Source organism: Trachurus japonicus, chromosome 22, assembly GCF_045865225.1.
Source record: "Trachurus japonicus isolate A0001 chromosome 22, Traja_1.0".
Classification (NCBI taxonomy): Eukaryota; Metazoa; Chordata; class Actinopteri; order Carangiformes; family Carangidae; genus Trachurus; species Trachurus japonicus.
This window is the reverse complement of record NC_140928.1, coordinates 29,784,238-29,808,661: the sequence shown is the minus strand read 5'-3', so window position 1 is coordinate 29,808,661 and position 24,424 is coordinate 29,784,238. Positions and strand designations below refer to the sequence as shown.

At 41.9% G+C, this 24,424-nt stretch overlaps 3 protein-coding genes across 4 annotated transcripts in view; all 3 read right to left on the bottom strand.

The window, feature by feature from the left end:
* Nucleotides 1-909: 909 nt before the first annotated feature.
* On the bottom strand, nucleotides 910-4,022 carry LOC146964463 (potassium channel subfamily K member 17-like). Its single transcript, XM_085767840.1, has 5 exons — nucleotides 3,807-4,022; nucleotides 2,974-3,088; nucleotides 1,530-1,696; nucleotides 1,258-1,426; nucleotides 910-1,160 (listed from the first exon to the last, which is right to left on the bottom strand). Exons 1-5 carry the CDS (start codon nucleotides 4,020-4,022, stop codon nucleotides 910-912), a joined length of 918 nt encoding a protein of 305 aa, XP_085623966.1.
* A 2,134-nt stretch (nucleotides 4,023-6,156) lies between these two features.
* LOC146964462 (potassium channel, subfamily K, member 16-like) lies at nucleotides 6,157-9,625 on the bottom strand. 2 transcript variants are annotated; one of them, XM_085767298.1, is made up of 6 exons: nucleotides 9,533-9,625; nucleotides 9,035-9,148; nucleotides 8,680-8,794; nucleotides 8,406-8,572; nucleotides 7,035-7,203; nucleotides 6,157-6,804 (listed from the first exon to the last, which is right to left on the bottom strand). In XM_085767298.1, the coding sequence occupies exons 1-6, from the start codon at nucleotides 9,551-9,553 to the stop codon at nucleotides 6,596-6,598; spliced, it is 795 nt and encodes a 264-aa protein (XP_085623424.1). In that variant the 5' UTR covers nucleotides 9,554-9,625; the 3' UTR covers nucleotides 6,157-6,595. The 2 variants fall into 2 exon arrangements, with proteins under 2 accessions (XP_085623424.1, XP_085623423.1); XM_085767297.1 differs by lacking the exon at nucleotides 9,533-9,625 and having other exon boundaries at nucleotides 9,035-9,299.
* A 3,037-nt stretch (nucleotides 9,626-12,662) lies between these two features.
* The window catches only part of kif6 (kinesin family member 6), a 68,769-nt gene continuing 57,007 nt past the window's right edge, over nucleotides 12,663-24,424 (bottom strand). The window contains exons 16-22 of the mRNA XM_085767313.1: nucleotides 21,596-21,646; nucleotides 20,828-20,915; nucleotides 20,572-20,707; nucleotides 18,495-18,586; nucleotides 14,732-14,836; nucleotides 14,088-14,203; nucleotides 12,663-13,270 (exon numbers count right to left, since the gene is read on the bottom strand). Coding sequence (XP_085623439.1) covers nucleotides 13,254-13,270; nucleotides 14,088-14,203; nucleotides 14,732-14,836; nucleotides 18,495-18,586; nucleotides 20,572-20,707; nucleotides 20,828-20,915; nucleotides 21,596-21,646 — 605 coding nt within the window. The 3' untranslated portion in view covers nucleotides 12,663-13,253. The remainder of the gene's footprint in view (nucleotides 13,271-14,087; nucleotides 14,204-14,731; nucleotides 14,837-18,494; nucleotides 18,587-20,571; nucleotides 20,708-20,827; nucleotides 20,916-21,595; nucleotides 21,647-24,424) is intronic.

Genomic DNA, 24,424 nt, shown 5'->3' with positions numbered 1-24,424 from the left:
AGGTGCTTTAAACCAGATACATCAACATTTTGGCAAAGTCACCTATTGCCATAATCCCTATAGTTTTAGCATTAGGTTCATTACCTTTAATTGTCGGTGCTGTTTTTAGATCGGTGGTGGAAAGACGCAAGGCGCACGGTATTTCCACGTTTCCCTCATTGAACTAAATACACAATCCAACAACTCCAAAACACTCTGGTGGACAAGTTGTGACCTGCACATTCACCACGCTATGAGATAATAAAACGTTACCAGACAGAGTTGTTTTCGAGGCAAATGACTGACCGAAACTACATTCCAGACACGGCTGCTGGGCGGAGTGATTTCAAGAGCAAGTAGCTCTGAGTATTTGCTTCATGTGTCGTAATGTTACATAATTATTTCATAGTGTGGTGAATGTGCAGGTCACAACTTGTCCACCAGAGTGAGTTGGAGTTGTTGAATTGTGTATTTCTTGAGTTTGATGAGGGAAAACGTGGAAATACCGCGCAACTCACATCTCTGCCCCACTGATCAAAAAAAAGCTTGCACCGACGATTAAAGGTAATTAACCTATTGCTAAGACTATAGGGATTATGGCAATAGGCCAATTTGCCCAAATGTTGAAATATCCATTTAACAAGAGACAAAAAGTGCTGACAGACTATATAGTGATTGGATGTTGTGAGCTGTACGTGACTGACTCAACAAAAATGAGTCAATATTTTAGCTGCACTTAAGGAGAGCGGGATCAAAACTGACCAACCATAGCAGATACATATTCAATCATCACATACACTACTGTCTTATACACATCAATAGACACACACACACCCTGCTATGGCTTAGCATATTCTATGTTGTGACAGTTTCCCAGGTCCCAGTGCACAGACAGCTCAACTCACTGAGATCTTCATCTTATCTTTCTGATTACTGACTGATGGGAGGGTTCTTCGTCTCATCCACCTCCTCCATCTGTGTGTCAGGGTTATCGGCCTTGTCGTTAGCAGGCTGCTCTTCTGGCTTTTGTCCACTCCACCACGCTTTGAAGTAGCCGTTGAGGCGCTCCAGGATGTCGATGCAGTGGTTTACCAGCAGGGCCAGCCAAGCCAGGCCGAAGAAGATCCACGAGGCCATGAGGACGCTGTACCAGTCCGGGTAATTTTTTTCTGGATTACTGTCTGTAAAAGAAAGAATCATTCAATGCAATGCAGTGCAGTCAAAATGCAGAGAAGGAGGTGCATGCAACAAAAAGCCGTTCCTTCTGCTGTGCTGTACCTGCCACAAAATCTCCAAAGCCAATGGTGCTTAGGGTGATGAAACAGTAGTAGATGGCCTGGGAGTAGGTCCAGCCCTCATGCTGTTGGAACACCACCATAGGCACAACGAAGAAGAGAACTGCTCCAGACAGGTAGGACACCAGGTGGACAAAAAAGCGGGTACACTTCTTGAGCAGATGCAGAAGAGAGCAGATGACTGAAGGTTAGTCAAAGCTGCAGTGATGCTGAACGCGTTTCGACATTAGACCAGATGATGCAACACCTCCTCACCCTTCGGCCAGTCTTCCCCTCCAGGAAGTCAGAAATGTTCCTCTCTATGACCAGCATGTACTTGCCCACCCTGTTGAGCACCACCATGTTGAGCGGGATCCCAAACATGGCGAAGAACACGCAGAAGATCTGTCCAGCTGTGGTGCTGGGACTGATGTTCCCATAACCTGCAAAACTGTAAGCTGTTAGTGTCTCCAAAACACATCTAATGAGTTCATATTATTCTAAGAAGATACAAAACATACTAGATTAAATTTTTTGTTTGTTTGTTTTTATTTTATTTTATGCCTTTCTTCGATGAGTGGAGAGATGTAAGGACACAAACTCTGTTGCTGCTGTTGTTCATTACGAATACAAATACGAATACGAAAACTTAATTATCCACAGAGTGGAAATTCCTCTTCATTGTCGGCATCTTAAACCCTGAGCCAGAGGGAGACTGCTTAAAATTGGACCACACCAGACTTTGCTCTCTGTCAATTGGACCATCTTGTGACTTTGTGACTTTTGTGACATGCCTGGCAATAAGAAGAGACTGTTGTTCGCTCATGACGGAAAAAAAAAAATTTTGGACACATGTGCAGACACACACGTAATCCTTATGCTCTATCTAGAGCTGGACTTCAATTTCTTCAACTCTACATACTGCCTAACGCTGCAACACATTATGTCAAAATGTCAAATGTTGAAAAAAGAAAAAAGTGAGAAATGTCATGTTAAAAAAACAAAAAAAAAAAAACAAAACAAAAATGTTATGTCAAATTGTTAAATTTTGAAAATACTGGAAGAATGTTATGTCAAAAATGTAACATGCAGAAAAAATGAATATGTGAGTATTGGGGGCGGGACTAGATAAGCTTTTGCTTCTCCCGCTTTCCCTTTCGGTCATGTGTATTGTATTAATTGGATTGAGATGATGTGTGATGATGATGACTAATTGACATGCCCGAAATGAACCAAATAAATAAATAAATAAATAAATAAATAAAATCATCGAACTGATCTATTTCCCTGGACATTGATTAATCTCTTTGGATGATACCAGCTGTTATTGAGGGAAACTGGCCTAGATTCAGTTCTTTCAAGGCAAAATTAAACATATTTTGTTTCCCATATTAAAGCTGCTTAGGTCAAAGTGTTTTAATGCTGTTGGCTCACACATGGTTAAAGTGTTCCAAAGTGTGTAAAGGTTGATTTCCATAAGGTTATGAAATATAAAGCAGCTCTAGGTTCTATATTAATACTGTTAAAATATCAAAGCCTCAGTCCACAGAGAAATGCACACAGCCTGTATTCAGAAACTGAGCCTTAAAACCAGCCGTCAGGACTTCCTGTCACTTTGTGATGTCACAAAGCAATCACCACGCTAAGCCACACCCTCAAGGAAATATAAGGTATGTAAAATGTAAGCTATGGACCTTTGAAATATCTGTTTATGTCTAACCTATAGTTGTCACCACTGTAGCAGCAAACACAGCGGAGCTGGTGAATTTCCAGAAGCCGTCTGTGGTGTAGTTTCCTTTCAAACTGAGGCCGGCCTTTGATGCTCCGTTAATGACCTGAAAAACAAATGATGAATTAAAAACAGGGCAAGACTAGTGCTCAAACTAGAAGAACCCCATAACATAATCTGCCACAGACCTGGGTCAGACTTACAGTTATGTAACTTCTGTAAATACCGATCCTCAAGAGAGCTGGAGACCTTCAGGTCAATACATAACAGTTGTCAGCATGACATACAGTAGAGAAACAGCTTCTCAGCTCTGTGTCAGGCAGTCACATCGCCAGTGTGGGAAATTCCACCTTAGATACGTAACAACCTGAAATCTAAAGCCTCGGTTTCTGTGTCTTAATTTATCAGTTAGGATGTAACACCTTCAAATCCAACACAGGTGTATTCAGTGTTGTCCTATATGAACTGAATTTAGATTTCAGACTACAAAGAAAAAAGAAGACTACACAACTCTGAAGTCAGGGAAGTACACAGGCAAAGTAGAGGATTCATGCTTGAGGCAGGTGAAGCTGGAATTTGCATAGAGGAATAAGATGTCCCTCTGCCACACTGACACCAGCCAAGATTTCAAGTGACCACATTGAATCTGAACACACTCTACACCTCCACAGTGTCAACGCTGGGTAATAGGGTAATAATAATGGGTAATAGTGGCTTTTAGCAACTGTCACTGTGAAGGCTCCTCCGGTATTTGCATGTAAAAACCACAAAATAAGGATGACATAACTCTACAGTATCAGTGGATGTGTTTTGCTGTGCCTCACCTCAGCCACTGCCTCCAGCCCCTCTTGGTTCAGACAGGTGTATTTCATGAACAGCTTTTTTTTATTATCCAGTAAAAGCCCGATGTCCTTTGTTCCAAGGCCTCCTTCCAGCTTCCAGAAGACAACCCCACCGATCATCACGTAGGTCAGGTAGACCGCCCCCAGCATGAGGATGGAGGGCACCCGGGCCAAGTTCAGCACTTCCTTTATCCCCATCCTTGGCTCCGATGTAGAATGTTGAATCCCAGACAAGCTCAGAGTCTCAATGTCTGCAGCCGACACCAGCGAGGAGTGAGCGTCTTTCCTTGCTCTGCAGGCAAATGAAACTCCACCTGTGCTACTGTTTGAATCACTCCTGTGGCCTTTCATGCAAATCTGGTGGAAGAAAATCAGAAGGAGAGCCACCAGCTAAAGTTGGGCTCTAGGTGAACACTGTGGGAAAACACAGCCTCTCTGCTCCACTCCGCAAAACAAAGAGCTTTGACTTTACAGAGAAGGTGTACATTTTTGTCCATATTTTAGGGAACATATTAGAAGAGGCAGAGAGGCAGAGGGCAGCCTCCTGAACTCCAGCTGCTTGCCTGGGATCAGTCCTGTGAGCTCTCAGCTCACCTCACACCATCATCTTGATTAATGAGTTTGTTTAAGTGTTCCATTCACTGAAGTCTGCCACGATTACACACACACACACACACACACACACACACACACACACACACACACACACACACACACACACACACACACACACACACACACACACACACACACAGAGATGTGGATTCACATTAACACACATGCAATACATAAACTTATGTGCGCATACATGTCATGTGTGAACCCTCTACAAATGCAATTGGATAATATTGAATCTAAACATACAGAAAAGAGGATACAAATCACCAGAGCATAGATCAGCAGTTATTCACAACCTGAGGATGGAAAAACATGACAGGATCTCAGATCACATGTTTTCATATCATTTCATCTCATCATTTATCCTGAGTTTGTGGAACTCTTTCAGCACTGTGCAAGAGTTCCCCTCAGAGTCTCAACATTATGGAGTCAGTCTGGGAAAGTGTGGTCACACCAAATGATGAGTTGATTTAGGTCTCACTCATAGACTGTAAAAAGAATGGACGTAGCGTCCGTGACGTCACCCATTGGTTTTGGGGAGTCGTTTTTGTGACTCAAATATGGCGGCCTGAACAGCGCCATGTTGGATTGGCCGGCCGAGAACCCGCCCACTGGCCTCGAAGCAGCCTGTCTCCGGAGCTGCTCGGACCTGTCACTCAACGTTTCCGCGCCCTAATTGGTCAGAGTTTTAACCTTATAACAGTAAAACGGTAGAGTTAAAAAAAAATTCACCCCCCTCAGAGTGTGTGCGGGGGTAGAAACTATCGATTGAGACGAAAAAACGTTCTGACACCAGGCTTTTAACATGTTTACTGAGGATGTAAAGTCGGCGATTTTAACATGGGGCTCTATGGGGAATGCTCCCTTCTGACACCAGCCCCCAGAGGAATTCGAGGGGATTGCAGTTTTTTGAACGCGGAAGTGAGCTTCACTTCTCAGACCGACAACTGCCCCCCTGGTCTCACTTCACTTTACTAATAGCGCCTAAAACTTTTGCACAGTACTGTGTATTACATTTCCAGAAAGATAAAAGTAAGCAGATTTAAGAAAAAAAAACAAACACTTTTGTTTCTTAGATGTAAGAGCAGATAAAAAATATCAATGGAGCTGGGGAAAGAGTTTTTGTCAGGGTTGGAAACAGGAGGAAATGTTACTGCACTAAGCTGTCATTAATGTTTTTCCTCTGTTCTGTCCAACGGCAGCAGTTTGAATCCTGCTCCAGTTTAGAATTCTCACGTATGAAAAAGGAATTATTTTGTCGTTGTTCATGCTTGAGAAAACTCAGGTATCCTTGTCTCTGACTACATCTTCCCATCACATGATTAGTCACACAATCATTTGTGAGTTACTCTGGTAACACTTTATAATAAGTACACACTATTAGTTAAGCATTAATAAATACTGAATTCTTCATTTATAACGCATGAATACTCATTAGCGTGTAGTTTATAAATACAGTTAGTGCTTATTAATGATGGGTAGAACATTTTTAACTGTTTATAAACTACATACTAATGAGTATTCATGTGTTCAGTATTTAATTCCTAACTAATGCTTAGTAGTGTGACTCTGACTTTTTCATTTACTGTTAGTAAAAGTAATTCAGCTGATTAGTGCATTTCACTGTGTCACCCTCTCTCTTGGGAGCAGCGGCCCCACTTAGAAACGCTGGTGGCTCAGACGGGACAAGAAAAAAAAACATCTTACAGGAGGTTTTTATATTTTCAGTATTTATAATTACATTTGTAAATGATTTGTTGACCCACTTGTCACACTTTCATGGCCCATGCCTACATGTTGGGAACCACAGCTTTAGCGATTTTTTTAGGAGCTCAGTCAATCCAGGTCCTGACACCCTGGACTGACCCTTCAGTTTACAGAGGTAGAGCTGTCAAACATCAACCTGTAACGTTTTTCTAACTTTATGTAAAAATGACAGCAGTTATTGACAGGTGAAACTTAGATGTAAACTAAAGCATTTAAAGACAGAATAAATCTGCAGGGGGATATACTTTTTTGCGAATATATAAAATGATGCTACAACTATTTCCTTATAGTAGTTCTGTGAATCATAATATCAATTCAAAACAATGGTACAAAAGAGCTTCCACCAAGTTTATATTACATGAAGATTGTCCACTTCCAGTCCACTGTCAGACCTTTGATGTATCCTCTAGTTTACTGGCAGACACCTCCTCTTCCTCTTTCCGTTTCTTAAAGCCTGGATGAGTCATTACAACCACAGTCTCCATCATTCTGGCTCCCATGTTGAGGATGAGAGCAAGCCAGGCCAGGGCGAAGATGATCCATATGCCTGCCAGGCTTCTGTACAGAGAGATGTACTGCTTGTCTGGGTCGGTCCCTACAAGGATGACATTACCTTGTTAGAACATGTGAAGTTCATCCCAGCACTGAAAGCAACAAGTGAGAAAATGCTGCCTGTCTGACATAGTACATCTGATTTGTAAAATTTTGTTTGAAAGCTAAAAAAGTTTTAAAAAAGTAAAAAAAAAAAAAAATCTGTTTAATTTGATGGAAGTGGCTGCTGGGATTCTTCCATCACATTAGTGCTTGTTTGCTCTTCCTACTCACCCACAACATAATCTCCAAAACCAATGGTGCTGAGGGTAATGAAGGTGAAATAGAAGCCCTCGCCAAACGTCCAGCCTTCCACATAACTGAACAGCAGAGGGGGGATGACCAGAAACAGCAGGCTGCCGCTGACGAAGAATAAACTCACAGCCAGAGCCTCAACGGTTTGCTGGGAAACAAACACAGGGTCGACTACATTTAGGATACACTCATAGGCATTACTTCTTTTTATTGTGTATTTAAAACAAATTTAAGCAAAAAATAAACTTCTTCCTCAAGATATCCAGAATCTGTTTAAAATGAAGGATTCCAGTTATAACCTGAGAAGACCACTATTATTTGAGAAACCAAAGACTCGAACTACTGTAAAAATTCACTGAGGGGTTAACATCTGGAATAATTGTCCTGAAAATATTAAATTATGCTGTACTCTAGTCAGCTTTAAAAAACTTTATAAGAACAACATAATTTCTCGTTACAGTATGGAAAATTAAGTTCAATGATTTTGTACTATTTTGGGTTATGCGCTGTGTACAATTCTTTATTTTGTTGTGATCAGAAATTTAAGTGTACTGATTAATTTCAAATGTCTGTGATCTGATCCTATTGTATTAATGCGTATATATATATATTATTTTAATTTTTTAAGGTAAAAGGGGTAGGGGTATATAAGCTTTGGCTTCAACCTACACCCTTTCGGTTATATAAGCTTGATATACCGAAATAAATAAATAAATAAATAAATAAATTCATTCATTCAAAACACAGAACACAGCTCCTTATGTGTGACACAAAAGAAAATATTAAATCACAGAGCACTGTATCAACTTAGATCAGGTATGGGCAAACAAGACCTGTTGGGCTTTTTAATCTGGCTCATCAAATACTGGTACAAAGTTGTCCAAATGACCACAAACTTTGATGCACTGGCAAAAAATAGTGACCAACAACACTGCTCCACTGAAAATGAATGTTATATGAATGTAAGTTGTCTTTTACTCTTATGTAATGGCTTTTTGTCATTTATATTAATTCACAAAAAAAAGAACACTCTCCATCCATCTGAAACTGACCCTGGACTGTTGTCAAATTTTAAAACTCATTGTGGCCTTTGAGTCAAAAGGTTTGCCCACCCCTGATTTAGACTGTACTAGAGGAAAAAAAACTCATACATATAATACATACATATATGATTAAACATATAATTGAACAAATATTTTAAATATAAAGAGATAAAGAAGGGTGAATATAATATCCCAGTTCCTGGTGATTCATTAGAAGTTAAGCATTTATGATTTACCCTCTATCTATTAAGTCATTCTGGGGTGAATTCTATTTGGCCAATGCTCTCATGCGATTGTCTTGCAGTACCTTGTGAGGAACGACTGAGACCATCCCCCTCTTGAGTTGACCCAGGTGGATGATGAGCCACTTCCCCAGCTGTTTGAGGAAGGCTAGGTTGAGTGGGATCCCACAGAGTGCATAAAAGACACAAAACACCTGACCGGACACAGTGCTGGGGGACAGGTTGCCATAGCCTGTGAAGCAGATAGTCAGACAGTCCTCAGCACTGATTGCTAACTTGAAAATTTAAATGTATAAACATGATATCCATAAATAAGTATGAATATAAAAGCATGCTCACCTATGGTTGTGACTACGGTGCCTGCAAAGAAGAAGGAGCTACTGAAATCCCAGTTACTGGGGTTGGTTGAGTTTCCTGAGGGATTGACTCCCTTTTCCCAGGCATCCAAAATCACCTGCACACATATACAGTAAATCATAATCCTAAAATTGATCTCTCAGTTTCATTTGATTTTTCTCCTCGTCACTGGCCTGACTGACCATGCATTTCAGCATATTTCTTCTATAGGTATATAAAAAGAAGCCAATATGTTGTCATATGTAGACATGTATATTCTGCTGTAACTCAAAGCTTTCTTCATTTCAATTAACAAACATTAGGAGCTTGAAGAACAGTGAAGAAGTTGAAGAACAACCTGAACAAACTTCTCCAGGGCTGGTCCATCCAGGCAGGTGTAATTAGCCAGGAAATTCAGTTTCTCCAGTTGGAAGTGGTTGCGGTTGTTGCTCTCAGCCTCTCGCTCCAGTCTCTGGAAAATGATGGCCCCAACCAGCAGGTATGTGAAGTGGGCCACAGTCAAAATTGCTGTCCAGCTCACTTTGACCCGGTCCAGCTGGAACCTCGCCATCAACCTCCCCCAGCACCAGAAAAAGGCAAAAATGCTGCTGTTCAGACTCAGGACAGAGATGGATCACCTCAGAAAGGACTGGGAGTCAAATAGAAAAATCTCATCTTCATCCCTGTAAAAAAAATAACACCTATCACTGAATCTATCAGTCTGTGGCATTCTGTTCCATTGAAAATGGAGGCAGCTTTACATCACAGCAACATGGAGAATGGCTGATGTTTGGTAAAGCTGTATGTTGGGGTGACACTAACAGGGTAGGTAAACATCTCCCCTCAATGCTCTTACTCTGATTGGACAGATTGCCATGGATGTTGGGCACCGATTTATGGGTTGCTTGGGTAACGATCAAACTCCTCTACGCCATTAGTGTGACATCTGGACACACACACACACACACACACACACACACACACACACACACACACACACACATGGATACAGGCAAACACATGTTCAACTGTTTACACGAATGAGGAAGTGGTGGCAGCATCTTGTCAGCAGAACAAAAGTTAATATTTTACCTGACAGCTGTTGGTTTTCTGAACTCCCTCAGTTATGGAGCGCTGATACTGAATCCTTCAGGAGAATTCTTTATTCTCTGAGTGGGAAACCTGAGGGAAATGTAGTCCAGCCACAAATGGTCAGACTCCTGACGTCCTCGCATACTTTGCAGTAATTGCCATTAAAATAATAAAGATTGGTGCCACGATTTGAGACATGTCAGTGGAGATAAATTTAATTTAATTAAGTATGGACACTTTAAAATCTCATCAGTTTAAAAGCGCAATTTGTCTAACCAAAGGAAATCTGCTAGAACAATCATCAGAGGTTTTCCAGCACATTCAGGGGCCAGACAAGTTTATGGTCAGATGGAGAGGAAAGAGATGACATTTTGGAGAGGTGTGGAGAGCACTGCTCGATTGAGGGCCATAAACCAAAGAAGCCTCAAGACAGCACCTAATGGAGCTCTATGGTTTTGGTGTTTTTAAAGCAAGCAGGTCTGAAATAATATAAGAGAAGATGCCAAAAACTACAGCTATAATCATCGTCCTTGTCATTGTCTAAATGGTCAGACCAGTGCCACAAATTCACTGCTCTGTCTGAAAATAACCCTCCAAACTCTTCTGGAGTGGAGTCACAAGAACATAGCAAACAGTGGGGCTATAAGTATTATACACTGCCCATCTAAAAAAAACCTCTAATAGCTAAGCTAATAGATAAGAGCCTTCCATTGGATAATAACTGCATGGGTGATTATGTTTCAGCTGGAAACAACTTATCTAACCCTAACTGATTCAGTCTCATTTCTTCAACAACCATGTCAGAAGACACATCCTGTGGTCGTGGAGAAGATGTTAATCTGTTTCAGAAGGGTCAAATTATTGGCATCAAGCAAATAAAACATCCAATGAGATTGCTGAGACTTCTAAAATTGGGTTAAGAACTGCATCATTACAAACTGGAAGGACAGTGGGGAAACATCTTCTTCAAGGAAGAAATGTGGTCCAATTCAACTCTGGATGGAAATAAATGTTATGACATTGCAGGGGCTTATCGAAATGACGCCACAGCAAACGTGTTCCGTAATCAAAGCTACATGCAGTCCAACAAAATATTAGAGTGACTTTTTTTTGGATGGGCAGTGTATATACAGCGGGGAAAATAAGGACCGAAGGCGTCAACATTGTTTTAGTGAATACATTTCTAATGGGGCTGTTGACATTGGATTTTCATGAGATGTCTGTAACAACTCAAGTAATCCACACACACATACAAAGAAATTAAATATATCTAATTAAGTTTTGTGTAAATTACACAGGGAATAAGTATTGATTACATGAAGAAAAGGAATGAAAGAAAAGAAAGCAGTGGAAAGCCCTCCTGTCTCCTATCAGTGCTCATTAACATCAGCTGCTTTAGTCCTGATTGATGCCTATAAAAAGGTTTGTCATCACCAAGGTGTCACACAAGAAGCATCTGATGATGGGTCAAAGCCAAGAGCTCTGTCAACACCTTCACAACCTTATGTTGAAAAAAAACCCCCAGGTGTTTCTAAACCCCTGAATGCACCGTTGGGAAAGCTGGAATCAGAAGGTAAAGTTGTTAAAAAAAAAGAGTAATGCACCATGGCCTCCATGCCTGCTCACCACATAAGACTGTTAATGAGTTCAGTGCTGATTTTCCCCACTGTAAATGGAATTCAAATGTAAACTGAACTCACAATATAGGCTACTCATAGTTTAATAGAGGGGGGTGAATGCTGGCGGCCATGATGAGTATTCAGTGATGCCTTCTGGTCTGATTAAAGTCATTATACAGTATCTTCTGCCTGTGTTAAGGTTCAGGTTCCTTTTTTTTAATACCTGTGGATAAACTGTTTATGCACTTGAATTGTTCATCACTACTATTTAGGGTGACGAAGGAAGCTGGTCATGTGACAGAGCGATAACAGATATCGAAAGACGTCAGACGTCTAAAGAAGGATCTTTCTCCAAGGCAACTTTGCCATGATGCAAATTGTGCAGCTGCTTGTCATCTGTCAAACAAATCAACGCAAAGCCATGCAAACAGGTTGTTGCCATGTTCGCAGGTCATCTCTCTTTGGGTTGTGATGGTTCCAAGGTGATGGATGGGTAGACTTTGATTTCCAGCTGATATTAACAGACAGACTGTCACACAGGAGCAGAGGAGGAGAGACTTACAGAATGAGTGTTTGTGTGAGTGATTGTTCATGTTGTGAAATGGTACAAACTGTGTGTGTCCATAACTGTCAGTCTCCCAGCAGGGTTAGGGTTAACACCAGAGATGTGCATAGTCATGAGATGATATAAAAAGCTCAGATGAGAGTAAACTAATTTATTTCAGTAGTCAATAATCAATGCTACATGCAAAGAAATGTTCGTAACCTAATTTGAATTTCAAATATTGTATCTTGAGAAATCCCACGTACGCACACTCCTCAAGCATGTTTCCACCTGCCTGGTGCATGCTGGGATAAGCTCCACCTTCTGTACCTGAATACTAATCTCCATGAGTGGACATTTCTACAAAGCTGATGATCAATTAGTGAAACTGGTGGATTGATTTTATTTCTATAATCTCATATACAGTACCTGCAAAATTTCAGAGAGTGATAATTCATCACATCCTTCAGAATGCAGCTGATAGGAGGACTTGTAGTACATGGTTACTGGTGTGTGGATGTGTGGATTCATCTGAATGCTGATAGTCAGTATCAGGTATTGTATCTAATGATACAACCAAGACTCTAAGTCACACTCAGAGCCTCCATGGTGCACACATCAGCATAGAGGGTGGAGTTAGTCTGAGCCTATTGCACTGGTCAAGTCCTTCACAAAAAATAATGACAAACACATGAAGCACTGCACATGTTATGAAATCTCAGAATTCCATTGATTCTTCACATTTTGTCACAGTGCAGCTTTATTTTTGATTCAACGTTTTGTGCAAAAAGGGAGCAATACATCTTAACAGAAAATGAGAAATAATAATAGCTGTAAATCAAACACATCTATTTATACTGTACAAAAATGTGTTTTGCTCAGGAATAAACTGGCCGAGAGAGAAGAATGAAATGTATTTGCCATTGTGAATGTTAAAACGTCATGTGAGCATTTGAAAAGCCATGATTCATTACACCCTTAAACACATACTGGAGCCAACTGGTTTCCTATTGTCTGCTCCTTCCTCTCATATCTTGAGACAACATTTGTTCAGATCAAATGGCCGGCACAGGCTGTGATTTATAATGCTGCCCATTGTATCAATGGAATCATCTTCCAGATGTGTAGCGTGTGCATGTGAGAATGGGGCCGGATGTGTGGTGTGTGTTTGGCAGATGAGTTTTTTTTTTATGAGCAATTTGATGTTTTGGACCCATTTGAGATCATATTTTCTCATCTTCAGATAAACACAGATTTCCAGTGTCATTTTATCACCTGACAGATGAGGTGTTCACACAGGCAGTCAGAGGATCAACTTCATATCACTGCTGAGGAGCGCCTGAAACAAATACAAGACAGATTGAGTGACTAGTGTTCAGCTTTAAACAAAATGGCAAATGGATGTATTCTTTTTATTTTCTTTTTTATCTCAAATACTAGTAACATACCCTGAAACTGAACTGTGGTGCAATGCTTGATAAACTATGACTTTAACTGCAATAACAGCCTCCACAAGCTATTTTCATAGGAGGAGTAGCACTGTTACCAAACAGCCAAGCAAAGGGGCTTTCCTGTCAGAACACAGTCAATATCCAAAAGTAAGTGTCAAAAGGTAACAAGGCATGAAATGACTCTTCCATGCTTAGAGGAGAGGGTAAAAGCAGAGAGATGAAGAGAGAAGTTTCCTTCAGCTCAACTATGTTTCAGTCTGGTGTCTCTGCTCAGTTAGCCATTGTTCTCTCTGTTCCTCAAACCTCAGTCATTCTGGGTCTTGTGGTAAACCACAGGACAGCGAAGTCCACTCTACTGGTTCCCCACATTAAGCAGCAGCAGCTACGCAAGGGGGAAACGAGAGGGAGGGCAGGAGACGGAACCATTTAAAACTCCTGCTAATGAAAGATGTGATGAATGCAGATGTTTATAACTGCTGCTTTATCAGATGTTATTATTATTATTTCTAATAAAGAATATATGGAACGCCATTTAAATGCAGCAGAAGTTTGAAGCAAAACATCTGTGCTCTTACCATGTTAAAACCATTGTGAGCTGGTGTGTTGTGCTGCATTACATCACCAGAGGGCAGTGTTGATTGCAGAATGCACAGTGAGGGAGCAGTTTGCTCATGTGTTCTTTCTGCCTTGGTGTGTGTATGTTACCTGTTGTGTTCAGGAGGTTTTGTCTGGCTCTGACAAAGGCCAGGATGTCAGCGTCAGTCTGCTGGTCTCCAGTCAGAGGAATGGAGGATGATGACAGCTTGCTGGTAGAAAGGGCCCTGAAATGTAATGATTTTTCATGTAAGGTAATATCAGCAGTAACGCTTCATTTTCTCTGTAATATAAGGACTTTACGTTTCTCTGACTTACAATAAATAATATGCTGTGTGAATAAGTTGTATGTACAGTATTTACCTGTGTATATCTGCTCTACTGTGTTGTTCCAAGAGATTAAAGGTAATAAGTTAACAACCTTAACAGGTGACGGTTCCCTTTATATCATAGAGCTTCTGTAGAAAACAATAGCATCACTCTCCTACACATGGTTGGTGAAGACAAAGAAAAGCAGCTCCTGTTTTACTGAGCCTGTAACAAGGGGGTTCCAGCAGCAGCGTCTGATCTTTGAGTTATTAACAGAGTTTGGAGACATGACTTCACAAACAAATACAAACGTCTGGCAGTAGGGTTTAGCTCAGTAAGAATTATACAGTACTGAAAGTAGGATGGCGAAAGAAATGGTATGAATTTAGTTATGGCATCAAATACTTCTTCAAAGCCATTACTGAACCAGTGTGCTGCTCACGTACCTCCACTCAGATGAGGGCGTGTGCTCTGTCCCTCTGTCACCTGGAGATGTGTCATGCCACACTGAGACAGGTGTTGAGGGAGGTTTGCTTGTGGAGTTGAGGCTTCTGAAATCATAGAAGTTGTAAAATGACAATGTTACAGTGATAAGGACAAAGTGTGATCTTCAGTATAACCCAGTAGAACTCACAAAGAGGACTGAGTGAACAGAAGAGGCAGGACAGTCTGGGTTTGGCTCTTGGGCTCCTGGACAGTTTCTCACAGTCCAGCTCAGACCAGGTGCACTACATGAGTAAAGAAGGTACTTCTGACTGTTACCATGATTTGTAGGTGCAACACAGGATAATGTGCATGTGGATCTCATACATGCTGTGATGTACAGAGCTATGACAGAATGGAACTCCTAGCCCAGTTACATCAAAAACATGAACTCGAAACACACTTTCAAGTCAAAGTCAAAGTCAGCTTTATTGTAAATTCCACAATATGTACGGGACATAAAGAGAATCGAAATTGTGTTTCTCTCAGACCCTTGGTGCAGACAGTAAATAAACAAAAGGTTTCAAAAAGGTAGGAAGACAACATCTAAATATACTATATATACTATATAGCACCTGTAGCCTACTCACTGTCATTCTTTTGCATACAGTACATGTTCTTGAGAGAGCAACAATGCAAAGTATTTGACACAAAATAAAATTTTAGACTTTTTAAAGCCAAACAGAACATACTTAAATACTTCAGTAAAAAGAGCAAAAGCTTTGCCTGAAGAAAGGTTTTTTGGCTTTTGCTCTTTTTACTGTGGACTTTTCAACTTCATGAGCACCTGAACAAACTGTCTGGAGTCTACCCCTCACCTGTGAGCACTCGGTAACTTTTTTCATTGTTTGTCGATACTTAAATACTTGTTCATGATGGACTAGAACTATTTATTGGTACATATAGCTACACTGGACAGTTATGTTCAGTTCCAATGTTCATTTCTCTACCATAAGCCATCTCCAAAGGCGTTTCAGAGAATTTGGCAGTATCCAACCAGCCTCACAACCACAGACCACGTGTAACTGCACCAGCCCAGGACCTCCACATCCAGCATGTACACCTCCGTCCTCATCGGGGTGTGTTCTGGGCAGAGGCAGACAGTGTGTATGGCATCGTGGGGATGAACGGTTAGGTGATGGTGGCGGTGGAGTTATGGTCTGGGCAGGAGTATGTTATGGACAACGAACACAGGTACATTTTATTGATGGCATTTTGAACGAGACACCGTAACGAGATCCTGAGGCCCATTGTTGAGCCATTCACCCACGACCATCACCTCATGCTGCAGCATGATAATGCACGGCCCCATGTTGCAAGGATCTGTACACAATTCCTGAAAGCTGAAAACATCCCAGTTTTGCATGGCCAGAATACTCACCAGACCTGTCACCCATTGGCCATTGAACATGTTTGGGATGCTCTGGATCGGCCAGCAACTTTGCACAGCCATTGAAGAGGAGTGAACCAACACTCCACAGGCCACAACCAACAACCTGATCAACTCTATAGGAGATGTGTTGAGCTGCGTGAGACAAATGGTGGTCACACCAGATACTGACTGGTTTTCTGACCCCCTGGACCCCCCAATACAGTAAAACTGCATATTGTAGACTGGCCAGCCTAATGCACACTTGTGGAATAATAATGCTGTCTAATCAGCATCTTGATATGCCACACCTGTGAGGTGGATGGATTATCTCAGCAAAGGAGAAGTGCTCAATAACAGATTTAGACAGATTTGTGAACAATATTTGAGAGAAATAGACCTTTTGTGTGCATAGAAAAAGTTTTAGATCTTTGAGTTCAGCTTATAAAAAAATGGGAGCAAAAACAAAAGTGCTGCGTTTATATTTTTGTTCAGTGCATATCAATGATAGTGTAGCTGTGGAAAATGACACCCAGCAGTGTAATGAATGTCTACAGCATGACACAGCGCAGTCTGGGTTTTAAAGATGTTCACACGCAGCCTCATGTCACAGTGATTGTCTTTGAACGTGACACAATATCTGGGTCATCAAAGCCTTTATCACGGCAGACGTGACAGATATGAGATGATGAAAACACACAGTGACAAATTACACTGTAAACTAAAAAAAGCTGATGATATTATCCTTTAACATTTGCTCCATGGAAACAAGCAATGAAAAACTGCAGATTGTTAGCCAGTCAAACACAGATGATGATGAGAGGGTAAAAATAACATTAACGAATTAAGCAGAAATGAGTCACTGTCGGGAAGGCTTTGCTGCTTTTAACTAGATGGTTCCCGAATGTAATCAGTTGGCTCAGCTCAGCAAACACTAACTAAGTGTTTTTAGACATGACATGATCATCTGACCTTGATAACCATCCATACTTTAAAGGGGAATTGCTGTTTTTTACAATTGGGACCTTATTTCTAGGATAAAATACGATGAACTTTGGTGTCATTACAAGTCGTTCCAACAAAATTAGATCCAGCCGAGAGCCGCGCATATCCATAAAGTGTGAGTCTACAGGGCAGCGGAATGCAGCCTCTAAATAACACATTATCTGTCTCCACTGCAGGAACCTCCCCCACAGGGCCGTTTACAGGAACCTCTACGGGGCTGAACGGAGTCCCTGCCTGGGGTACTCAGATCGGCCCTGAAAAAATTCCAGTGGGGCTTGAGATTTACTCTGTGCTGATTGGTCAGACTCAAAGCAGGATGTGACACTAAGAGAAAGCCCCAAAATAAGCAGCATTTTTAAAACCCAACGTTAGTAAAAAGGGAAAAACGGCCGGAAAAAAGAGAGAATAACTCAGTAAAAGACAAGAGTAGCAGTAGGCCTGGTAAAAAAAAGAGTGATAAATATGCAATCGCAAGATTACGTGACGATCGAGACGGCAATTAATTTTTTTTTTTTTTTAGAAAGCGTCTATACTGCCAGAAAAAAACAATTGCTCAGAACAAGAGCAGTAGACAAAAAAAAAACGCTGCACAACAACCTCGTGATGATTGAAACTGTCACACATCGCCATAAGAGTGGGTCCTGTCTGCAGTGGAGACACGGCCACTGAGAGGGCCGAGTGAGAGGACGGTTCCTGTAGAAGTTCCTATCTCCTTTTACCAGGAACTCCTGCAGTGGAAACGCGGCTAATGATTCCACTTCGGCATTCGGGTCCATTTTTAGCACAACTAGCCAGAGCTTTAGTGAGTCCAGGTTGCAGAGAGGAAGCCTGTGGAAGCTGAACTTCATCTAGCTGCTCATTTTGTTCTGACAAGTTGGAAACATGCAGAAACGAACCGTAGCATTAGCGGTGGCAACAAGCCCCGCCGCACCGCGGTCGGAGATGACATCATCCAGGTCAGAGGTTAGTAGGTCAACCTACAGACCATGGATGTTGATAACAGCTAACTCCGGACTCAGAGGGGAATAGCACTAGCGTATCATAACAAAATATTGGTGAAATGAACGAGTTTCGCGGCAGATAATGTGTTATTTAGAGGCTGCATTCTGCTGACTCCCATTATATGGATATATGCGGCTCTCGGCTGGAGCTAATTTCGTTTGAACGACTTGTAATGACACCAAAGTTATTTGAGTGAGTAAATGATCGTATTTTATGCTAGAAATAAGGTCCAGATTGTAAAAAGTGGCATTTTCCCTTTAAATACTGTAGGTCTGCATTAACAGCTGTTGCAGGGATGTGAAGGTGGGAGAGCCAAACACATGAATGCATCAATCACAAAGACGTCTCACCTGAATCCTGGAGTGCTGGATGAAGAAGATGGCAGCAAGTTTCCAACTGGTGACCCTGTGTGACATCTGGCTGTGGCCTCTGGGTCTGGTTCCTTAGAACAGTCAGAGGAAAAATAAATGACATTTTTCTGGAGAATTTCTGAGCAAAAACAAAATCCCATGCTGATGACAGACAGATGACAAACACACAGCCAGAGGGAGGAAGAGGAACTCAGGTATTTTGTGTCCTCTTGCTCCATCATATCCCTAACTCAAAGTTTAATCCATTACATGTGTGCTGTTTGTCAGAAGCAACAGTAAATGCTTGAGCCTGTTATATATGTACTGGCGAGGAAAGCAGACTTCATCCTGCAGGAAATATCAACTGCACATGTAGAGTCTGTCTGTCAGACTTCCTCTTTGTCATTCAGTTATAAATTCCCAAACATGGCTCAGATGTGAGTGAGATATTGTTCTTCATTCATAAGAACCAACCCCAAGAGGAGACGTCAGCGGTGTCTGCTGGTCAGATGTTGCTGTTTAACAACTTCTTTGTGGTCGCATTCTCAAATGTGCACAACAGCCATCAAAGCAGAGCGTGAGTGTGGAGATCTACTTCTCTGTATGTCAGTGTTATTCATAATTTGCAATTTTCTGCTATTCCGAGCTTTTGTAAACACTGTCTGTCACCGTGCTGCACAAGTCTCACTAGTATTTAAGCGTAAACACAGCGCTATCATTTCAGACTGAAATAACCACTGACTCACTTCTTATCCCCCACTGTGTTGCTGTGAAACCTCATGACCATGTTGTCCTTGTTAAGAGTTGAACTGCTGGGACTGTGTACTGATGCTATTGCTGTCGTGCCTCTGAGCTCCAGACCCTTCAATGGGTCACATGGAGCTCTGTAAAAACTTCTCTCTGTGTGTTTGCCTCCCACACATCTCCTCACCACGGCCCAATTAGCATGATGCTGAACAGAGTTTGGAAGAGTCACAGTGGTGCCATAAACTTCTGTTAAGACAGAGACACATGTTCATCACCTGACACTAGGGATGACGATTCATCTTATGTTCTTCATCACTGAGACATGAACATAAACACATTGCAAAAGGTTGCCTGAAATGTGACGAGTTTTATTTATATTCACTTCAACCTGTAACCTGAGCCACGCAGCTGGAAAAAGATGGTTTTGGGAAAGTTCTGTTTCCGTGTGGACAAGGCCTCAGCCAATCAGATGACCCCTAGCTCCCCTCACCTTCTGCAGGTTAACCGGTGTTCATTTAGTAGCAAGAAGAGGATGGCGGAAACAGGAGAGGCTTAAAGGGATAGTTCAATGTTTTGGCAAATTGGCCCATTGCCATAATCCCTATAGTCATAGCAGTAGGTTCGTTACCTTTATTTGTCGGTGCAAGCTATTTTTAGAACGGCGAAGCAGAGCCGTGAGCTGCTCATAGCTATGCTACAGAGGCTCATGGGATTTCTTGCTTTCCCTCATCAAACTCATCAAATACACAATCCAACAACTCCAAAACGCTCTGGTGGACAAGTTGTGACCTGCACATTCACCACGCTATGAGATAATAACAGAACGTTACGAGACAGAGTTGTTGTCGAGGTAAATACAGAGACTGCTTGCTGAAAAACTGTCCCTGAAGGCAACGCGCATCAGCAGTTTTGCATGAATTTACCTCGAAAGTCGGCAGCGTGCACGAGCTGTGATTGGCTGCTACTGCTATTGGAACGTTGCATTTCTGCAAATGTGATTCCAGGCTGTAGGTGGAGCCAGAGGAGTTGGATTTTTCCCTAAATGACCCATTTCATGTCCCAACATCAGAAAATAGTGACAGCTCCAGCAAATATGACTGAATAACTGTTGCCGACTCTAGCTTTAATCTGCACACTTATTACTGCTGTTTGCTTCTTTATCGCCAGTCATATGGTCATCATTCACACATGGCACATTTTGCTCATATCATGACAAGCCTCTGTCTACTATCAGAGACATCTTGGACGTCTGCTTGGCAGTACTGTGGTGTTACAGAAGCTTCCTGCGGTGAGGTGACACAGACAGACAGAGGGAGGGGGGGTCAGTCACCTGCAGCCTGGAGGTCTCCTGGCTCCACCACTTGTGGAAATCCTTCTGGAGTTTGACCTTGGCCCTCTCCAGCAGCAGCTGCAGGTGTTCGATCTCTGTCCTCAGCGCTTTCAGATGGTCAATGATGCTCTTGTAACTGACAGGAGACATTTGCGAGCAGTAAATCAATCCTTTGCCCATGTGACCCGGCATGTGGTGTCTCATTAGGGGAGAGACCACAGAAATATGGAATGGTGATACTTTAAAATGCACTCACGCCTTCTTTTCTTGATCAATGAGTTTGCACAGATTTTCTTCCACACAGTCCTCCTCCTCCTCAGCCGCTGGGTGATCCCCCATCACACCTACAGTAGAGAGATGGCAGGAGTTTTTAAGACAGATACAAATGTGGACCTACTGTAGGTATCTTTGGAGTCCAGAAGCTAGTATGTGTGTGTTGTGAACATGTGAGAGAATTTCCTTCAAAGACAATGTTTTAAATGTTGGTCTTGAATAATGGGAGCCAGGCTGCTGTGAGCGGCTTCTCTGACGCAGGACTGATAATCACAAGAAGTGGAAGGATATGTTTGTAAGCTTTACATCACATTTCCCCATCAAAGCGTTCATGTGACTGATCAAAACAGACAGAGAAGAGTAAATGAAGGAGTCTGTGCCGCCCAGCCTATGGTCACCGTGCTTTTAGTCACTGAGCTCGGCTACAAAGGCTTTGAAGTGGCCACCGCTTCATATAGAGGGAGCCCACAATGTGTTCACAATGTTAACCACAGCGTTCTGAAAGGAGATGATAAAAGAGTTCCCAATAGTGACAGCTTTGTTCATCTTTTGAGTTGAAAGGCTATGGAGCCAGCCGTCAGAGTGCAGATGTGGATTCTCAGTTACCGTCAGCTCTACGACGAGGCGACAGGCCAACATGTGGAGATGTGTGCTTATTGTTCAGCTGTAGCTGTGGGTAGGTGGGCTTAAAGAGTCTCCTCTATAGACATAAGCTGTGTTGTTAGAACATCCACTGTCAGCTTGAGCTTACCCAGCGCTGCCCTCTGCCTCCTCCGCAGCTCTAACTGCTTCTTCAACTCATCTGAAAAAGACAGATTTAGATTTTTTTTTTTAAAACATTGCAATTTTTTTTGGAAAAAAAAAAGCAGAAAACAAACAATCTGGGTGAATCACTTAGATTTGTTTTTGCAAAACTGTGACAGCTACACATGGATATTCACAGGCTATTTTAGTGTAAAAAAAATGACCTGTTACTGCTCCCTGGTGGACAAACTATGTGTTTCTAAATGAGTTCAGTTTCTTGTTATATACACTGGTGTACACATATTTGTCACCACTTCTTTTATTCAGCCTTTCATTCAGATATTTTTGAAATGAAAAAGAACTACTGTACAAACAACTCTAATCATCCTTGTCATATTCTGAGTGAACTGTTTTTCAGATGCCACATCTTTCAGTGTTGTTCATCTATTGCCTCTGACTGTCTTGGCATAAACACATCCTTGTGTCTTTTTGGTTGAAATAATAACACTTTGTGATGTTTTTTCACAGACATACTGCTGGGTACTGGTGGGTTGAGTGTTCACAGGGCTCAACCTGAACTCTTGTTACAGTGACACTGTAGTGAGTCAGGAGGCCACCTACCTACTAGAGGCCTTTTGGGTCACTGCCTCTCTTGTGGCAGTAACACTGAGGTGGCATACTGTGCTGTGTATGGATAAGTCATTTGGGCCTATTATTCTGTTTTATCTTTCTCTCTCTCTAGGACATAATGAAGACATGCAATGCTTCAGTGGCAATGGATAACTAAAACACATTGTATTAGGCATATCTGATTTCTATCTGCACCAGATGATCAAACTAATATGAGCCTTCAGGTTACCTTCACTACAAATAATAAGAATTTCACATTGAGATCAAAGAAAATGGCTCGGATGTCAGATAATGAGATAGTTGAACGACCAGGATGATTAGGAGGCATACTGAATAATAAAAGGAACATTGAATGGCAGCATTCTCTGTAATGAGTTCCAATTACAGTCCCTCAGGACTTGTTCACATGTAGACGGTGCCGGCCTGTATCTCTTTCTGAAATATGATCCTGTCGCCAATCTAAAAGCTGAGATTCAAAAACGAGAAAACCAGATGAGGTATCAATTTGTGAAAAATGCCGTGCGGAGACACCTTTTCATGCAACACCTCTCACGGTGCCATGAAACAGAGGGATAAGTGCTCTTGTTACGTCAGAGAGAGGTTGAAGACACAGAGCACTTAGTCCAAACATCCGTTCTGCTGAAATGACCTGGAGTAAATCTGAGTCTGTCCTATCAGAGGACTATTTTTACAGATTCCAGGTCGATTTCGACATCCACCATCAGCGTGTCACTCCTGAGTGCTTTAACACTGTTTTGCGCTTTGCCCACACAACACACAGGCCAGCTAATCTTTTTATAGTCTTTGAGAGAGTAGGCTACTATTTGACATTTCAGTGGGCAGTGGAGACATGAATGGATGAGCTGAAATGTGATAAACGACACACACGGGGATGCATGGTGGTGCCCGTGGTGGAAGTGTTTTTCCACTTAGGCTATTATGATGTACGAACCCTGGTTAGAAGCCCCTCATAAAACCATGTGTTTTCATACAAAGTCAGTAGCTGGGAATGTAAAAGAAGTAAGATGCCCTGTGGCTTTACATTGTGGTAAGATAGGAAGCCCAAATCTGCTCAACAGACACAACTCCCACACATGAGCCACCGCTCACTGATTTATAGTCTCCTCTTCTCATAAGAGCATAAGGGATAAATAAATATTTATACCATGAGTATTCAGTGATGCAGGCAGCACTGGCAGCAACACGTGGGGTCAACACTACTCAAGGCAGTTCCACTGCTTTCAGCGTCATAATACAATATATTAGCTCTAAATTTCCCTGAGAGCTCAATTTAACTGTGGACATGCAAATAGACCAAGCACAGACAGCAAATCAGCCAGTTTGGTTGTGTTGTTTATAGCACATGTGGTGTTAAAGTCATGAAGACGCTGCTTGTGTTCTCTCTCTGCATGTGTTTTACTAAGCTGCAGTAAATCTGTTGTGCTCTCGCAGCCACAATAATCCATGATGTTTGTGTTTACACTTAGTGAAGTAATCTTAAATGGGTGAGTGAGCATTAAAGGTATAGTTTTACATTTTAGCAAATTTGCCTATTGCAATAATCCCCATAGTCATAGGAGTAGGTTCATTACCTTTATTTGTCGGTGCAAGCTGTTTTTAGATCGGTGGGGTGGAGACGTGAGCTCTGCACGGTGCGCAGTATTTCCGCCTTTCCCTCATCAAACTCATCAAATACACAATCCAAAAACTCCAACACACTCTCATGGACAAGTTGTGACCTGCACATTCACCACACTATGAAATAATGGAGCGAAGCCTGCGAGCTTGTTCAGGCAGCCAACTCGAGATGCGCTGCATCACTCTCATGACATTATAGGTACTTTATTTGTCACATATACAGCTAGTACAGTGAAATTCTTTCTCTGCATTTAACCCATCCCTGAGGAGCTGTGGGCAGCCACGGTGCAGCGCCCGGGGACCAACTCCAGATTATGAGCCAGTGCCTTTGGTCAGTGGCTCTGACTGGAGGATTAACCTAGCCGACATGTTTTTAGTATAGTTATACAAACACCTTCTCAAATTGGTGGTCTATTTAAGATGGGCGTTTTACCCATCGTTCTCTTTGCTCGTCTATGACACAGCAGCATCTCTCAGCGGTACCCTATTTTCTGCCCCACCACCACCCCAGCATCCACCTGTAGGCTCAGGGTTAAGATAGTCGCTCATCACTTCCTTATACTTTAAT